The sequence below is a fragment of the Sturnus vulgaris genome, chromosome 4, assembly GCF_052056855.1.
Source record: "Sturnus vulgaris isolate bStuVul1 chromosome 4, bStuVul1.hap1, whole genome shotgun sequence".
NCBI classification, from domain to species: domain Eukaryota; kingdom Metazoa; phylum Chordata; class Aves; order Passeriformes; family Sturnidae; genus Sturnus; species Sturnus vulgaris.
In genome coordinates, this window is record NC_142246.1 from 50,004,134 (window position 1) to 50,023,972 (window position 19,839).

Consider the following 19,839-nt stretch of genomic DNA (forward strand, 5'->3'; position numbering starts at 1 on the left):
GAGGTAGGTTTCCATTCTGAGTTATCCTTTGGTGATACTTGCCTTTCACCACTTTCAAATGGGAAGTTAGGGCATTTACCTGGCTAACGTGGTACAATTTGTGCTGTTTTTCCAGATGTTCACCCTGAGGTGTTCCCATATACAATGTGACAGAGACAATGAAAATTTTATCAGAGCAAACCTGTTTTTTCACAGTGTCTATCATCTACCTCTATGTGCTAAAGCAACCAGTTTGAACTTAGCAAGTAAGAAACATCCTTTTCATATGTATGAGACAGTTGAAAAAATAAAATTGTCAACAAGATAAAAAGAGGACTAAATTTAGTCTCATAGATCCATGATACTGTAAGAGATATGTGAAATATATGCCATTGGTAAATGCAAACAAGCAACTCTGCAGTTTTCAAGGGGAATGCATACGACCACACAGATACCAACACGCTTGTCACCAATCTATGCTTGGAAGTAGGAACATCAAGCTGCAAAATGTCAACTATCTGTGCCTCCACACAGGACTTGACTGCACCTCTGGGCAGTGCCTCCCCTTTTATGAAGATTCTTCTCTGAGAGCTTGGAGAATTCAGCAGTTTTCTAGGTTCAGAGGGGAGATCACAAATTTCCAGAGTTTAAAAGGAGGGGTGGTTGCACTGAGGTCCCTCTTACTGAGCAAAAAACTTTATTATCCCAACTGAATCCATCAACTGCCTTCTCATTTTAGAACCTCTGCCCTCCCTGGAAGTTGCAGTAAGGTGGAAATTGAAAGTGTTAGAATAACTTGCCATCTCTGCCCATGAACTCATTCACTTGATACAGCACATGATACCTTCATTTGATCAGTACCAACAAAGCTGTCATGTTAACATGACTTACCCATGGCTGGTGGAGTTTTTGAGCCTAACATAGGCTCATAGGTGTGGCTGTCTTCCACTTCCTCCTTGCAATTAGTGAAATCACTTGCTGCATAATTCTAGAAAGAAAAACAGAGTATTTGTTTTAGTAGCATCATCTCCTGCCTTCACATTTTGCTGCTGATATAATAGACAGCACTCTGCTAGGAGGAAAGTGAAGACAGAAACATCATGCATTTGCAGCTGTATAGTGGTATACACACTGCAGGCAAAAGGACTGTGTATTTTTGGATACAGTGAAATGACACAATGTTCTGACACCAAACACCAAGTTTGCACAGCAAGGATTTAAGCTCATTGACCTGTCCCTAGCACTTTGCTGGGCTGTCTAGACAGTTCCCAACTCTGTTCCCAACTGTGAAGCAGTCAAAGATTAAGAGAAAGATCAGCAAGAGAATAACATGAAGTCCATAGGGCATGACCCTTCGAAGAGCTCAAGGGTGCAAGAAATCTCTGGGGAGCTCGTTACAAACAGTGGTTTGTACCAAAAGCCACGTGTGTGCTGAAAAACCAGAAATGGGATTGCAAAGCATGTTTGGTGTTCTGCCTCAGTGACCAAATGTGGCAGAGTGATGTTGTGTTCCTCTAGAAAGCTGTTCGCACAGTGCTATGCAAAATTAACCCAAGGAGGGTCAGAACAATCGGCTCTCTAAAGCATTCTCAGTGTATTTCCTCAAGCTGAAGAGGTGCAAACTTCTGCTCACCAGTGAAAAGCAAACCTGTAACACAACTACAGACAGTTCTGCTATCAAGAATATAAAACACACATTTGTTAATTGCTGATTTTCAGAAACAACTGGAATTTCAAAAAGTGTCAGTTTTCTTAAAGAAACCCAGCAGAACCTTGGTTCTTATGTAAGTGTGATACGAAACTATCCTCTACAGGAACCCTCAATAATTCATCAGGAGTTTTGAATCACAAAATGTTAACTCCAGGGATTTGAATACAACAACCCCAAAGTAGGTAGGGAAACAGCAGGGTCCATATATCATTGTCTCGGTTTGAAAGACAGGTATGGTCTAAGGAAAGGCAAGCGCCCCTTTTCTGCGATGCAGAGTGCAACCCCCCTCCCTTTTAATTATTTTAGGTCCAATTCAGACGCCTTCAGGCAGGAGATATGGGGATAAGAATAACAGTTCTTTACTGGTATCTAACAAGGCAGAAAACAACAACAGGTATAAAAATTGGCAACAGAACAGAACAGTCTAGCTCCGCTCCAGTCCCTTTTGGCCGCAGGCCGTCTCCCTGCACTCAGTTACCGGTGCTGTGGGGGCAGGGCAGGTCCCGCACAGTTGAAGAGGGGCTGGAGTGATGGCGGCAGCGGCCCAGGAGTGAGAGGGGATGGGAAAGTGACTCCCTTCATGGTGTCAGTCGTGGTGCTCAGCAGGGTGTCCGGAGATAGTAGGGTGAGATGGGAGAGCAGCAGAGCGATGTCCAAAGGCAGGGAGCGTGGATCTCAGTGCTGGGATGGCAGGGGAGATGCCAGAGCGGAGCCCCGGGCTGTTCTCCCACTCCACGAGCCAAGCGAGAGAGAGTCCCCCGCTCCAGACCCCCGTCCCACCTTTCCTTTTCCGGTTCCACCCCCCCCCTCCACCCACCCCCCTACGAGGGAACATTATCTGTCGTTTCAAGGTGTAGCCACAACTACTTAGCATAACAATGGGAGGAATTCCACAGAAAGAAAAGGGGAGCAATCCAACCCCCAACAATCATCCAGACTGCAAGATCAATTACAAGTAGAATAGTGGAGAGTGAAGTCAAAAGGAAGAACTGATAAGCAGTTACACCTTTCTGCATGGTACAGAAAATGATTCTCAGGAGCTCATGCTGGACTATCAAGAACTTTGTTCCAAGTATCCTGCTGCCTCCTGCACCCACAGTCACTGCCCAGGAACAGAGTTCTCACTGCATGAAAGAGGAAAATATTTTGAGAAATAGCAGTTTTTTTCTAGGGAAACGAGAATGCCTTCTTCCCTGCTGCTGTTTTATATAGCCATCTCCTGAATACCAGTCTGAAGACACCGCAACCACCGAACTGTGCAACAGGTGCCTCCCTGGCTTGCTTTGCTGCTTTAGAAACACACCTGGATTTTTACACAGATATAGTCACCCCCAACAACAGAGGATTCGTCTCTGCCTCCTGTGTCCATATAATGTGTGCATCAGAAAGAGAATCTTGTTTTTCTTGAACTTCCCTCTTATTTATGTAGTTCCTTTATGCTTCATAGGAACAGGATACCTCTCAAAAACCCCAAAGTTAGGGCTTTTCAGAGTATTTATTTTCAAAAGATTTAGGCTTGCATGTGCTAAATGCAAGCATACATTGTGGGAGTAAAAAAGGACTTTGATTTGTTTCCTGTGAAGAGAAAATGTGTGTAGAAGCAATCAAGCACGGAGAGCTCTAGATATATTAAGTTCTTCTGCTATGACACTGGAGTACCACACCCAGGAAATTCTTTCAAGGTGAAATTTGCATGTTTCAGAAGACTGAAAGTCATCTGTCCTGCAAATTTATAGCTGCTCCACTGATAGTGCTGAGTCGTAGGGAATTCAGATGCAATTCAGAAGTTTAGTCCCTGACTACACTTTCTAAAAGTCTCCTGGACCTCTGAGACACAAAAAAGCTGAACAGATGGAAACAGTCTTTAACTAAATATGTTTACACTAGAAAAAAATTCTGTATAATGAATAAATTATTGACAGAAGTCTCCTCTGACACTGGGCATGTTGACACCGTGCAGCTGAAAATTGTGCAGTGTCCCCAAAGGCAGTGGAAAGTGTCCTTATTCAAGAATGCAAAGCAACATAACTAAATTGGAATAATGCCATGGCTCAGCTTGCAAACCTTGCCATGATGCCCTGAATGAATGCCTACTGCTTTTTAAGTCTGAAGTGTCTTCTATATGGGCTAGGTCATGTAACCTGAATGTATAGCATAGCTAAACTTCCAAGTCATTTGAGCCTGTTTGGCTGAAAATGGATCTTTGATTTACTCTAGAGATTTCTTATGGTTGTCAAGCCACCTTCCAAAGGAAGAGGAAGAACTAGCTTAATTGGAAAATTGGAAACCACCATTAGAAAAAAAAAAGAAAAAAAGAAAAAAAAAGTTGTTGCTCTCATTACAAAACTGCTCACAACAGGCTATGGAAAAGGGCTCTGAATGTTCAAAACTAATTTTTGAGTTAGCAAAATAATTTCCTTACCTCAGGATGCAACAGGAATGCTGGCATGCATTGAAAGCCCTCTGAGAGACTGAAATTGTTTCAAGTACTAAGATTAAATGCCACCTCTCAACATCAAAAATGTATATACCTAATTTTCTTTCACTTATGTATTTTAACTGTCTTGATTAACTGACTTTCAAAAAGGTGAAGTTTTTTAATAGCTTCAAAGCTGTTCCTCTTATACAAAGCCTGAACTGATTTATCTCAGTACCTTACTCAGGAATTCATTAAGAAAATTATTATAACCATCTTGTCAGCATTTTTTACAATGCTTTTCTGAAGAGCCATCTTTCTAAGGCACATTTTTGAAAGATTTTCTCCTTGTTAAACTGAGACAGAGTCATGCATGCTGGCAATGGCTGACACCACTGAAATGAGGTACATTTACCCTATTGTATAGTGAGGAGTGAAACAGTAAAGAATTCAGAAGAATCTAACCCAACATTGATGTTGTATCAAGTTATGGCAAGAGTGAGAAGCATCTGGACATCAGCACTTCATTTATAAACAGTTACTCACATGTAAATACATCAAGCACAACTCACATTAGTCTTTATGTATAAGATACAAATGGATATATCTAAAATATATCCATAACTTGTATTTCTAGAAACAAAGTAAGAACTTCTGATTTGTGTAGGGCAATTTGATCTTCTGGATTCTAGGGCATTTCCAGCTGCCTGTTGGATAGAATTCAGGCTTGCAGGTAGACATCCCAAAAATACCCTCCAGTCACACTAAGGCCTGTTCTTCCAAGGCTGAGGCAAATCTGGTTACCTGATTTGTTTATAACATGTCACCACAACGCTCCTTCTTATCCCACTCCCAACATTCAAAGTTTGCAGTTCTGCCAAGAGACGTGCTGCTCATTTGTCTGTCTCCCACTACTCTGTAGCTGAGCATTTCAGAGCAGAGGACAACCAAGCCACAGCTGTCTTACAGGCACAGTTTTAGGCATCCTCTTCTGACTATTAAGCAACAAGATAACATTGCCAGTCACTGCCAGTGACCTGCAGTTAAACCTGTGTTTATCACCAGGAAACACCAATTTTTACCATGTGACTTCCTTGAGGTGGCACCAGCCTGAAAGATTCCAGCAGCTGCCCTCTCCCTCTGCTGATCATGAGCCCTGGTCCTCCTGCGATTTTGAGAAACAAGTTGTCAAATGCTGGTTAAAGCTACCACAGTCCATATGGGCTTGCTAGAAAGGTTGCAACAGCATGTGGAGCCCAGATTCAAGCACTGCTTTGAGAAGTATCTTATACCAACTAAGCAGGTATATGGATGTCTATGTCTTTGGAGTCAGGGCATCCTAAAGAAAATAAGTATTTTCTCTAAATATCATTAGAGAAGAAAACTAAGAGGACATGGTCTCATTTACACGTTTTCTTTCAGCACTTTTTATTTATTTTTTTCTTTTCAATACACATCTCAAGGAAGCAAACAGTCCTTTCTGAAAAGTAACATCAACAGCTTTGAAACTCTAGAAGTTGATGTGAACTGCAAACACTTCAAAATTTCATGTAACTATATTAAGAGTGTGCTCACTTATAAATCACTATACTGGATCATGGACTTAGAAGGTTTTTGAAAAATCTTTCTATAATTTAAATTGCTAATAGGGTACTGAATAGTACTAGAACCACGATGACAACAATTAATAAGCCTTTCCATTTTCACAATGAATTGTTGAAAAATACCCTTATAAAAACATTTCTTATTACTTCTGATTTCTTGTTAGCTCCATTTCATTTTATGCCTTGGTCTTTCTCACAGTATTCTTAAGTGTCTATGCTACAATTCTATCTTGACCCTAGTAACCTCATATAGCTTCTACTTCCTGTGGATTTCCTTCTCCTACTTGGGGTTGTTCTCTTGCTACTCTTTCAACCTTTCCTTCACAGTGAGGTAAGTATGCATTTGGATATACTTTTTGTAAAAATAATATGCTGCTATTATGTTGTTATTTTTCATTCCTGTCATTGAAACTAGATACAATAACATATCTTAGATTGCTCTCACCAAGGTTAGCTTGTCTGGACAACTTCAGTGATTTCCTCTTCATTGTTTACACAGAAAAGAGCCCTCTAGCCATTTCCTTCACTTAAAATGTCAAAACCTTATCAATGCACTTAAAAACTTGTTGGATGATGTCTCCTGCTGTGTTCCTTTCCAGGCAGATGCTGGTGACCTGGATCTTGGCAAAAGCCTACACAAACACACTGAAAATGTCCTCCCACTGGGAGTGAATTTAAGCATGGAAGAAAATGGGATGTAAATATGCTAAGTCATTTCAGGGCCTCAAGACAGAAGAAACTGTCTTCATCAGCTGGATGTTTCCTCCATTTCTTTGTCATAGGCGTACCAGATTTGCTTTCTAATGTTCTTGCTTTCAGAGAGACAGGACTGAAACACAGTACTTGGATTTTATTTCCCCCAGCCCCAGGTTATTTGCTTGTACCACTCCTCAGACCTGCCAGCACTGTCTGCTGAGATTCTCGGTGCAGCAACTGAAGCAAAAGGGATATATTTCCATTTGGCATCTATCTTCACAGTTTTTGCTCCTTTTCTCTCATCCTCATTGTGGTGTAGCCTTCACTATGCCCATTATCACTGCCCTGCCTGAGCTTTCCAGAATGCAGAGCTGAGAACTAGTATACTGTAGGAAATATTTTCCATTTGCACTCTCAATTCTTCATGAAATGCAAGCAGGCAATTTGGCAAACACTTTCCATTCCGTTCCAACTGCATCCCTGAGCCTAGTGACCAGCTCTTCTGGTTATAAAATTTTTTCTAACTCTCAAGTCTGCATTAATTACTAATATTCACACATTCTACAATATAAAATATTCATCAAAGTACTGGAAATGTTTAAGTATTTATGACTCATTTTTCCCAGGATCCTGTATGAGCACCTGGAGAAATGACTGAAAATGTGAACTTCATAAAACTGACTGCATGCATGAGGACAGGCTCCAACATTGTTGTTCATCAGCTTTATTAATGTCAAACACCTTTACTACCCTGTAAATTTGCTTGATAACTCAGGCTTGCAAAAAAACATGAGAAAACCTTAAAGCATAAGGGCAACGAAACATTCAATATAGTGTTACAATCCAAGACAAAAACCAACTTGGTTGTGAAGCCAGGCAGGTGGGAAGAACAGTGGTGGAAAGAAGCTTTCCTGCACATGTTCTGCCACACAATACTGAAACAGACAGCAGTTTAAAGCAGTGTGGGCTGCACAGCCCAGGGGCTGAATCCAGCCATTGAAACACTTGAACTCGCCCTCCTGACCTAAGCAAGACTTGTCTTAGAAAAAGCCAAGAACAGCATATATTATCCTTCCAGCCAGAACTGCTGCTGCTGTCTGCGTGCTCCCCATGTGTCAAAGCAATCTGGTGTGCAATGCAGCCTGCCCTTCCTGAGCCAGCTCTGTGTACCCCACCCTGCAGCCAGCTCAGCCCTCAGCTTTGCTCTGTTTCACCACAGGTGAGCACACAGAGCCCCAGCTCCACACCACACCTGGCACATCTCAGGCTGTGCCCAGGAGCTGCACATGCAGCATTGCTGAGCCAGAGAGATCAGCACATCCAACTCCCAGAAATTATTTAGAAGACCCTTCCTTACTTGTTTACAGGAAAAGTGTGAGGGCATTAGAAGTCCCTGGGACTTTTCTCACTGATGCCTTTCAGTGTTACATTTCCCACAATTTCCCTTCAGTTTACTGTGCCTTATTGAGGCCTCGCAGTATCAATACCAGATGTCACAACTCACAGTGTCACTAACACCCATTAGCCAGCTGACTTAAAACTGTGTGCCACGCAAGTTAGATCACAAAGAGAACAGGTATTTAACATCAGTAACTGTTTCTGAATAAAGCTGCTCATTCTAGGAACAAAAGGCAGTGACTGATCTGCTACTCAGAATGACTTCTCAGAGGAGCAGGCAATCATAATTCATTGCAAACGCAGCATGCCTTCTTCACACAGCTGCTTACACCATGTGGCTTTTTATTAGATATCTGGAGATAATAAACACTGCAGTGTTTTTGAATCTTAAATATATACGACCCCTATCCCCTTTTGCCTTTGACATACATCCTTACACTAGGCCTTTAACTCCCAACAGTTTTAAGTGTTTAAGGTCAGGATGGAGAGGGCTTTAAGCAACATAATCTAGTGGAAAATATTGGTGGGGTGGACTAGATGATCTTTAAAATTCCCTTCTGTTTCTACCTAACAGGGACACAAAATTTTTGAATCCTTCAAAAGCACGTTCCTGCTGTGTAAAACTGCAGCATTATCATTCCCAGATTTCTTTTTTGGGGTCATAGGTGTGTGCATAATTGCTTCATTTATCTGTATGGGTTTCAATTTAACCCAACACTTCCTACTTTTTTTTCATGTTAATTCAAATCAGGAGTTTCACATGATCTGATGGACAAGTATACTTATGTGCTGATTACCCTAATCCTAACAAATTAGAACATAAAAACCACATACTAAATAAGGTACAAAACCAATCAAGGACACAGAATGATAGCAAAAATAATACTGTGACATTCATAGTCATTTGTAAAATTCCCTCAGCATAAAATCTGTGAGAAGTCTCAACTACTACCATGCTTTCTGCAATACCGGAAGATTAACAAAATGCTAGAGTTCCCATTCCACTATGCTAAAGGTACATAAAATGTACATAACTACCAATGATAGATTACATAGAACAAATGAGAAATAACATGCTCCACTACTAAATCTAATGATTTTGTGATCAGTCTGGAGCAGATGTATGACTGAAACAAATGATTTGTACTATATTTAGAAACTAAACAAATTAAAACATCAATGAATACCCAACTTTGGGTTCACAAATTTTAATAACAGCAAAAAGGAATTGTTTCATTTGAAATTATCTATTGTGATCTTAAATAATTTCCTTCTGGGCTCCCTTATTAAACCATTTTATTAGCATGTCTGCTTTAACTTCATTACAAGCAGATCTACTGTACTGCACATCAGCCAGCATTCCTGAACTGATCCCTTCTTGCAACTTATTTTGTGCAATTTCACACTTACTTTGTATGCTTGTCTATCAAATCATAGCATACTTTCTGTAACTTTTTAAACTCCTGCTTTTCACTGAGTTTCTGGGGAAAAAAAAAGCCCTCTCTGCGTAGGAATTCACATCCACTGAGAAAAAAATACAAAAAAGACCCAGAGTAAGTAAAGGCTTGGTGTTTTGATAACTGTTCACTTACTATTATACAACCTTCATGACTATGGCTGTGAGAGAGGAACATTTACTGCAAGAGAAAAAAAGGAGACTTCTAATCACACAAATAAATTTACTGGTATGTACAAAAATATGCTTTTTAAAATCAAATTGCTGCAGTCTCCATTTGAAGAATTTTTGCTCACTTTCTCTCTTCTGTGTATTTATGCTGTTCTTTAATGTAGCTACTGAGAATCAAGGGATTTTTCTTCTGAACATTTAAAAATTAAAATTTCTCCTCAGACTCATTTTAGCTCATCTCTCCTTTAATGACAATTCTTGTTACTTCACTTTTCACACACCCACACAATTTTTTGAAAGACTTTCAAATCTTGTAGAGTACTGAATCTGCTGAACAAAATATCCTCTGCTGTTTGACAGGCTGTGTAATCATTGCAAACTCCACAAAAGCACTCCCATCTCTCATACAGGTTAATTTTTCAATCTAGCAGGGTAAGAATTTTTTCTTGCTTTTCTGATTTTTTTTTCCTGGGCAAAGCAATAACCATTCTCCAGAGAGCTTCTCTTCCACTTAATGCCTGTGATTACACTGTTTGAACTCTCAGTATAGTTACTAAATTACCACTCTCCTAGCAGATCCAGCCGCAGCAGAAAGACAATCACAGAATCATTTAGGTTGGAAAAGATCTCCAAGATCATCAAGTCCAACCACAAACCTAACACTTCTAAGTCCCACTAGGTCCTGTCCCTAAGAGCTGTGGCAGCTTGTGGGACCAAAACCCGAACCAGCTCCACTCATTTGCCAAGCCAGTACCTGCTGACCATCTTTCTGCTGAACTTCACAGTTACTAATTTTCCCTCCACTTATTTTTTTAATGCCTGGGAGATTTTGCTTTACATCTGAGATCAGTTCATTAAAATACTAATTTCTAGTGGCAATTTTCTGCTGGCGAGCACTGCCTGTGGAACCAGCAGTAGCACTGATATACTCTCAGCTGCAGCAGAGTTCACACATGCTCAGGTCCCTGGAAGTGGAAAAGGAGGTTGAAGATTAATTATGTGAGTGACTGACAGGAAATAAAACAGAATTTTACATTTTACATTTACATTTTGTACATGTTGTACAAAATATAACAATTTTAGATACCTGTTTATTTCTGCTTTTTTCCCCCCATCCTAGATGGCACATATGAAAGCTGTTTTTTTATCCAAAATCCAAAACAAGAAAAATGCATTGGCTCTGAAAATCTCTTTGATTCTCTTAGCAAATTATATAAGCAGGGAGGAATTTTACCTCTGTAAAGCATAATTATGTTTTGGACAATATCATCCAGGAATGTGAAATGTTTCAAATACTGCAGACTAAGTAACAGCTAGAAAGAAACATACCTGAAAGGGTAATGGGCAAGTGGAAGAGCAACACTTGTGGAAGGCTTAAGATTAGCACAAAAGAACAACTAAGTAAGTAAGTAGGTGAGTAAATTAAGTAAGCATTTTTTTTTACTCTGTTTAAGTAAGAAGAGTAAAAAAAATGGCATTTAGCAAGGGTTTAGGCTCCTGAAAGAATCAGTGACTATCTGGAAGGAAAGGAAGAGGATGCAGAAGGCATTAAGTAAATGCACGGAATGTGGCAACAGCCCAGGCAACTTTCAGCTCCTTTTCATGTAAAGAGGAGAACATGGTCTGGCTGAGGAAAAGAACATTCAGTACTGTTCGTTTCAAAGCCCTGTGCTCCAGATTACTGACAAGGATGCCATGGGCTGGACTCTTAAGTTGCATAGATGCTCCTGGCAGAACATTTATGATTTATCACTGGTCTCAGGCTCTCCAGTATCAACACACCATCACTTCTCATTTTCTGCCCTGCAGAGTGCTACCCTAACATGTAAGCAGCTGCTATATTTTGCAGGAGAACTACATTTTAGATGCTGAGAATCACAGTATTGCCATTTGAACTCAAGTAACAGAAATTTCTAAGTTCTCTGGTGACTTCTGAGATTCTGCTCTTCTGCTCTGAATCTTGGCAAACACTCAGAAATTTTTCTTTTACAGAAACTAGCAGGAGTTTTGCTCTATCTAGGTAGCGTTAAAAATATATTGAATTAAAGGGGAATAGGATAAAGTATCTAAATCTGAAATACCATGGTATTTCTAGAATATGTTCCACATGCATGTGCTAACAAGTCAGAGTTTTCAGATATGGGTTTTTATTCAGGTTCTGCAAATCTTTGCATTCCTAAACAATAGCTAAGTTAAAGAATGAGAAAAGCAGTTGAAATAGCAGTTTTTACCTTTACTGCATTCAACTATGTCTATTACAAACACAGGCTTTAGACAAAACCAGCAAAAATTATCTAGTGAAGGACTTCTGTGGGAAAACACTGCTACAGCATGTGGTAATATCAGGCACTTTATAATTAAAAAAAGCAGGAAAAATGTAAAAAGCAAACATAAGGAACGTAAACAAAAGTAAACCTTTTTTCCTCTCAAACAGGTATCATGTAAATTACAATCAGATAAATAATTAGCCTCTGCAGAATTTAGTCTTCAAGTCCAAGTAAGATCCTTCTCTTATTTTTGCTTTACTCTAAATGGATCTAAACACGGTGCATGTATTTGCTTTCAGATTCAACTACTATAAATTTCCCAATGGTACTCCAGCCATTTTGCATTATTGTTTCAGTTCAGGTACACCTTGCAATTTATGAACTGAAGGATGGTGATACTGTAGTTAAAGAAAGGAAATGAGACAACAGGTTCTGCCTGAGAGTTTATCTCCTTTTTTCCTAAAATAGATGATAATTTTTTCATTCTGTAAGCAAGTGTGAGGGTAACAGCCAGTCAACTACTTTGAGAACTCTGGACAACAATTTAAGTGAAAGTTCTTCTCTCTCTCCCAAAAAGACAATCTATGCATTTGGTCAGTGACCTCTACACTACTGTGTTCAGACAATCTCCTTTTAAGGTGCTTTGCTGATTTCACATATTTCAGAGACAGCTGAAATTTATTTGATAGCTGTATATTTACTACTTTCAAACTGTATCCATTGTCTCAGAAATACACCCTGCATTTACAGAAAACAGCTAAAAGAGACAGAAATCCAATCTAATTTGTGTCCATTTTGCATACAGCACACAAGCAATATGAAGTTCATCTTCCTGGCTTCTACAAGCCCTCTGACAATCCAGACTCCAAAACAGAGGACAGAAGGTAGCAGTAGAGACAAAGAATGCCAAGCTTCTTCTAAAAAGTCTAACAAAAGTACTTGCAAGTCAGCAAAATAAAATTCTTTTCAATAATCTGTTATGTAATATAAAGTTACCTTGTGTTTCACCTGAGTATTTCCATTGTAGAATCACAGAATAGATGGGGTTGAAAGACACTTTGAAGATCATCCCTCTTGCTGTGGGAAGGGACCCCTTTTCTTAGATCAGGTTGCTCAGAGCCCCATTCAACCTGCCTTGAACACTTCCAAGGATGGGGCATCCACAACTTTTCTGGGCAGCCTGTTCCAGTCTCACCACCCTCACAGTAATGAATTTGTTCCTAATATCTAATCTAATCCTATCCTATCCTGTTTCAGTTTGAAGGCATTCCCCCTTGTCCTGTCCCTACATGATCTTGTAAAAAAGCTCTCTGTCTTTCTTGTAGGCTCCCTTCAAGCACTGGCAAGCCACAACCAGGTCACCTCAAAGCCTTCTCTTTTCCAGGCTGAACAATCCCAATTCTCAAGTCTTTCCTCATAGGAGAAGCGCTCCCTTTCCCTAACCATCTTGTTGGCTATGAAGAGAAAATCTTGATGTTTGAGCAAAAAATTATACAACATGAAACGTGACTTAACAGAAGATGCTACTGAAATAAAGAGAGGTTTATTTGTTTTAATTTTATATGGTATTTCTCTCTGAAATGCTTCCATATCTTAAGGAAAATACTAAGTTGTCTTAGCTTTGTTTGATTACTGAACAGTAACAAACTAACAGTGAGCAGTCACCTGTTCTTTCAGAGTCTGAGAGTAGCTCTATAGGATTTGTACCTGGGATCATACACACTTGTGAAACCTGCTGTGGTATGGGGTCTTTGCCCCTAGACAAGACCATCCTACCTGACCTATGGTTGCTACCTTCCTTCCATCTTCACCACAGCCTGATTTCAACTGTAACTGCTTTCCATGTAATTCCCCCAAAGCAGATAAATTAACATATTCAGCATTGTATCATCTCAGAATTTTACATTAACAAATACGGGTTGAACAACACAATGTACTGAATTGTGTGCTATATATCACAAAATCTGTGTCACCTGAGGAAGGGCTAAACAAATATAAGTGTTTTGCATAAATCCGAAAGCAATATATTCCCTGACTGATGACTCAAATACAACTAGTGGCTGCTTGAAGAAGATAAATGAGTACCTGCTAAAAGCCATAAAAATCACTTTTGATGGTATGACATACACTGAGACCTACTTCTACTACAAGAGAGACATAAAGACAACTATGTAATTTCTGATGTATGTAATTTCTGTTCAAAAAAGTAAGTAGCAGTTTTTCTTCTCAATTTAGGAGCCAATCAAACTGGAGTAATCAGCCTGCTTCTGTGCTAGTAACATCAGTATTGGGAAATGCTTAGCAAGCACACCTCACTAAAACTGCATTTGACAGTCATTTTAATGGCAGCTGCTACAAGATTATAACTTGACATGAATACAGATCTCAGGTATTACCTTCTCAGTGAGTATTTTCAGTTCTCAAGACAATTAAGAAGGAACAAATGACAAAAAAAGCCAAGATGGAAAAAAGACTAAAGCACGAGAGAAAAAGGGCAAAGCACCCTACATTTGACACTCAATGTGGGGCTTCCTACAGCATCATGTTCTTATTTAATATGAGCAATGTTCATCTACTGCAATTACCTGCTCAGTCCATTACATGTTTCTAATTCAGAGTCAGGATCCAGAAGTGTAGTTACTGAGGTTTATCATTTACAGCAGTGGGCCAAGCTCTGCATTATGCAGACACATCTGCTGCATTAGAGTAAAACGAGATGCTAATGAACCTGGGATGTAATGCATTAGTGGAGCAGGTTTTTTTTCCTGCTTTCTTCTCTCTTTCAGACACCTTGTAGCCACTACTATCAATAATACCACACTATATAACAGAAAAGCAATTTAAGCAAGCTGAGGTATTGGAGATACTATTAAGCAATTGGATTCTACCTTTTCACTTCCATTTTTAAAGAGAATTTCTGGGTTTTTTTCCTAATAGGACACACAGTAATTTCCCCTTCATTTACTCTGCCCCCAGCACCAGACAGAAAGTAGCTATTGAGTGTAAAGACTGGGTAGCTTCACAAGAACTCGGGAGCTGAAAGGACCCAAGCAGCAGATGGAAGAAGAGCAGCAGCCAGTTACAAAAGGAGTCCCATTTTATCCTTTCTCCTGAGGCCTCTGCCAGTCATGCTGTGCACACTCTGCTGCTTGTGCATGCTGGGCAACACTCCTGGGGCAGATCTTCGTATGTAGTAAAATGTGTGTCAGCCTCAAAGGGACTGTGATATTTTACACAAAGCTCTACCATCTATTTTTTTTTTCTAAATATGTATAACAGTGTAGGAAGAATGTCTGAATCTAAAGATCTATACCATGCACCTATGAATATGGATCTGTGAAGGAAAAAAAGTTACAAACGGACTACTGCTATCAACTATCACTTGAAGGTTACTTGTCACAACTGACCTCCTATTAAATGTGGTTACTCTGGCAAGCAGGAATTAAAAAAAAGCAATAAAAAAGATAGAGATGGCATTTATTTATTACCTGCTGCCCACAGCACTCTGGTATTGTTTTTCAACTGACTGCTTAGTGCCCTGCCTTATCTTTTTGTTTCTCCGTTAGAGTATAAATTCTCTTTTGTGGAAATTCAATAAGACATCTAAACTCTGTCCTGCAATTCCTGTGATGGGTAAGTCTTGGATATTCACGTTTCACTGAACAAACTCACAGTATGTGTAAATTCATGCTGCAGGATGTTTAGAAATTGGATTTATTGTGGATTAATTTAAAAATAATCTCTAATGCTGAAGAGAGGTTATTGTCACAGCAGGCAATTGTGGACCATTGAGAGAACTTTGCTGGTTAAGAAGGAATGAGTGAGCAGGGTGAATAGGAAACCTTAAAATTCAATAATATTTGAAATTCAAGAGCTTTAGTGAAACCATAAAGAAGAGACAATGCTGTTGCAGGGGAATTACAGTTTAAAGAATATGAAAACCAGCAAGACCCAAGTGTATTTCATATTGGGATTTCCATTCCTGCCTAAAATGCTTGTAGTTTGTAAAAGTTTGTATTCTCAGAGTACTGGTTGAATTGTTGCATTGATGAGTGCTGAGGAACTCAAGAATAAAAAAAAATAGTAATTTTTTTTTCCTTTGTTTTGAGACCAAAGAGGCAAGAGAGATACCAAAGACCAAATGTCTTGCTTTAACAAACTGGTTAAAAATACCAAAACGTTCCTAAAAATAGGAAGTCACATCAGAGATTAACATGAAACTTGCAATTTCCAGGCTGTCTGTACTTCAGCAGCAAGGCAGTCTGGACAGACTGATAGAAGAGAGAGGTACAGATAGAGAGATAAACAAGGACCTTGGGCCTGAGTCATGAATTCACTGACTTGCTGCACTGTGGAGCACCAGGCCCTGGCTAACTCACGCTGAACCAGCGAGCAGCAAAACCCACCCAGGAAGAGAGATTATCAGTACAGAAGAGTTGGGGCTTTGACCCTTGGTCACACCTGCAGTTCAGTGCTCCATGGGCAATTTGTTCACAATTCTTACCCTGGGGTGGTTGAGACTATTGCACTTATGTTTCTTGTATTGTAGGAGAGTTTAGGTAAATAAAGGAAGACAAGCTCACAAGCACTGAGCACACCCCAGTTATTTAATAATTTTTTCACTATCAATTCAAATGGGATTCTTCCCTTCAGAACAGGAGATTCTGCAGTCATACAAGTGCTTGTATGATGAATGCAATGGAAATACCAAAAGAGTAAGTTAAATTTTGACACTTTACTAAAAGCCATTTCACTAATAATGACAGTAATTTGGCATATCTGGAAGAAAGGAGAAAAGCACTGACATACAAGCCAATTCTCTTGCTTGTGAAGTTCTTCCCAAGATCTGTACATGACTCATAACCTGCCAGCATACTGAAAAAAGCAAATCATAGAACAGGTCTATAGCCCAAGGGACATACATCTCACATAATTTTCCTTTTCCATTAGAGAAGGCAAAGTTGGAAAAAAATAATAAAATAATACCTCTCTCCTGCACAGTTTTGGAAACAATGTAGTCCTCTGTGATCTAGGTTTGTCTGTGATGTGAGTGAACAGAAGAAGCAATAAAATGTTTAAGGGAAGAATGAGAGAACAGATGAACACATGCCACCAAACGCAGTGTCTACCAACAAATGATCCAACAAAAGAGACTGAACCGAGGTTTTTATAATTCAGCAGTCCTCCACTGCAGAAACTCAGGATGGTTATTTACTGACTCTATTAAAATCTTAATAGATGAATGTAACAAGGCATTGATGTTTCTAGGAGAGGAAGTTTTAGTACTTAAGACTGCTTTTACATTGTAGTATACCAAGGAATTCGCCAGTTAACACAAAAGACTCATCTGAGACAAAAAGGAAACATTACCTGAAGAGATTATTTAAGGAAATATGATGGCTCTTCATAATGACCCATGTCTTCACATTGAAATAGTAACTATGACTCTTCAGCCTGATTCAGTGAAATACACACTTTAGAAGCTTTAGGGACAGCTTTTATTTACATTTTTATATTTTACTTCATTATGCTCTAGATGTTCAGCTGTTGAACTAGTCAGGGCATTTAAATCTTCCTTCTTCACCAGTTTAGCTTTTTAATTGCCTTATATAATAAAACACTGTCAATGTTCAAGATGTACAGTTTACAAAAAATATGCAACGTCCAAATTGCTTTTGAAAAGGTAAGAAAAAAGAAGAATAAACTAAAGCTCAGTAAAACTCCAAATATTGGCACAAAAAAGGTTTGGGGAGAGGCTCTTTTGCCTTCAAACATCTTGAGAAGTTTAAACAAATAATTTGTCCTCCCAGTTCTCAATGCAGGATTGTGTATCCCAAAACTCACATCCAAGCTACGCACCCATTGAACTAAAGTGGAGGCAAATAACTAGAAGAAACCTATTAAGATCAACAGAAAGAAATTTTAGGGAATGAGCTGTCTCATGTTTAATGCCTTGAAGGTCTCTTATCTAATCAATATACCAGAGTATCCTTTACCCAGCCCAGTAGATTTTAAGGCAATGTCCTATATAGCCAGCACAGAAAAAGTGGCCAGAGAAATTCTTCGTGTAAACCTTTTGTTTCACAAAGCACCTAGCAAGGGTGTCAGTCTCTCAGAGACATTTTGTTTTTCATTGTAGTTTTCTCTCCAATTAAGCCATGTGAATATAGGTATCACAACCTGAAATACTGTGCATACCCCAAAATAACAGACAGAACGTATTAATGCACTGTAATTACAGAAGTTCATCTGTGTCATCACATCTTGTGGAAGACTCGAGTCACAGAAAAGTCTCTGTGGAGTGTATATGAACAGGCTTTCAATGAATTACAAGGTAAAAATATTTCAATAAAACCTAATTCTCTTCTATATTCAGTAGTAAAGCTGTCACTGTTATCAATTCTTGCAATGTTTTAAGCACAGGAGTTAATATGCAGCAGGCATTTTCAAAAAAGGAAAAAAAAGAAAGAAGGAAAAAAATGGAAAAAGAAAATGAGGGGAAAAAAAAATAAAAAAAATCCCAAACCAAAGATTTACCAGAAAAATAGAAATATCCACCAAAACCAGAGAAAAAATAAACAGAGAGACAAAAAGGAGAACCACTAAAAAGAGAAAGCAATTCATAAAGCAAGAAAAAATAACATTCAAACCAAGCTGTGTTGCTTTTCAACATAATAATCAGAATATTATGCCTTCTCTTCAGGCAGTCTTAAGAGAAGATAGCCCTCAAACCTCAAATCTGGCAAGCTAGATAGTCCATGCTCTTCATATGAAAAGAGAGCTTTCTTTGTACACATACAGGATATTTATGACACCACTTGTGGCATCCGTGGCTGAAAGTAAATGCTTCCTGTGTTACAAGCAATACTTCAAAAATATAGTAATTCCTTAAACATCAGTGGAGCAGCACAGCCATCTCTAGTCCTTCACACTTAGCAGGCCAAGCTGAAGACAAGCTTTTTGTTTCTTTCGTGGGGGTCAAAATGTAAAAAACTATTGAGAGTATCTGGACATAGCTGCTGTGACCCTTGAGAAAGAGCACCAGAAATAAGAAAATCCTGTAGGAGCTCTAGTGAGCAGCACAGGAGCCATACTGATGTACTGAGTTTGATGCAGAACAATTCTGTGCACACAGAATAAAAGGTAGCAGCAGGCCTTCCTTGACCAACAAAAAGAGCAGTGGTATAAACACAGGGAGGCAACTTCCTACATATAGAGAGAAGTACACAAGCCATGCCCCAACACCCACTGAAGCAAACAAGTTTTGCACAGAGAACTGATGCCATTTTTATCTCCTGTCAACCACAAACATCACTACTTAAACTTCCTCTTCCAAAACCAAGAATTAGCACTGGAAAATTGCTTCAGTGATGAAGAAAAGCATGATATCTTCTATTCAGACTCACAATGTGACATCTCCCTGCATTTTTTTCATTGCAGATACATAAAAAACAGTTTTGGTAAATACAGAGAGAAAATGGCTTTTTTTATTCTCCTATCATATTTTAAGATGATTTTTAAAAAAAGCTGAAGCTGATGTGTGGTATTGAAAAGCCCTTAAACTTAATAAACAAAAGAAGAATCAAATTCTGCTCCTTTTCTGAAAAGCAGAGTTCTTAGCTGTTTATACAAGGTGCTATATGGTCTCAATTATATCCTGTGCCAGATAGCCACATCTTTGCTTTGGTGTCCCCCAGTGTTTAGGCTGCCTGGTTTAATCTCCTAGATCCCTACAAAACCTCCCGTTTCTTTCTCTGGTGCTCTTGCTTGGTAGAGACTGGTTATTACACCTTTCCCAGAACTGCAGTGTGAGGGCTGTAGGAGCAGGGCTGGCTCCTGAGACTCTGTAATTCCTTAGGCATTTATTTGTCACAAGCTCCAACCTTGTGCATAAGGGGGCAATTTAAAGTTCATACAACCTCTAAATTCTTCAAGGTGTCTCAACTCCTTACCTAATGAAGTAACAATAAAAAAAGAATACAAATATCTGTGAAACAACAGATGCTCACATGCCCTACTGCACTCCAAATTCCTTGCCATATTTCAGCATTTCTTGAGGTTAGGTCAGAGGTTCAACACACAGCTTTTCTAGAGAAAAGGGCACCTTTTCAAGGAAATCTGTTCCCTTTTCTTCTCTCGAA

General features: G+C 39.2%; 2 protein-coding genes across 3 annotated transcripts in view; one reads left to right on the forward strand and one right to left on the reverse strand.

Moving 5' to 3' along the window:
• Positions 1 to 19,839, forward strand: part of LOC148224016 (uncharacterized) — a 57,736-nt gene that overhangs the window by 26,683 nt on the left and 11,214 nt on the right. The gene's annotated exons all lie outside the window — the stretch shown is intronic.
• BANK1 (B cell scaffold protein with ankyrin repeats 1) overlaps positions 1 to 19,839 on the reverse strand; it is a 123,424-nt gene that overhangs the window by 23,717 nt on the left and 79,868 nt on the right. For both annotated transcript variants that reach the window (XR_015803325.1, XM_014875240.2), the window contains exon 8: positions 871 to 967. Coding sequence is in view for 1 of the 2 variants with exons in the window: in XM_014875240.2 (XP_014730726.2) it covers positions 871 to 967 (97 nt within the window). In the remaining variant the exon portion in view is untranslated. The remainder of the gene's footprint in view (positions 1 to 870; positions 968 to 19,839) is intronic.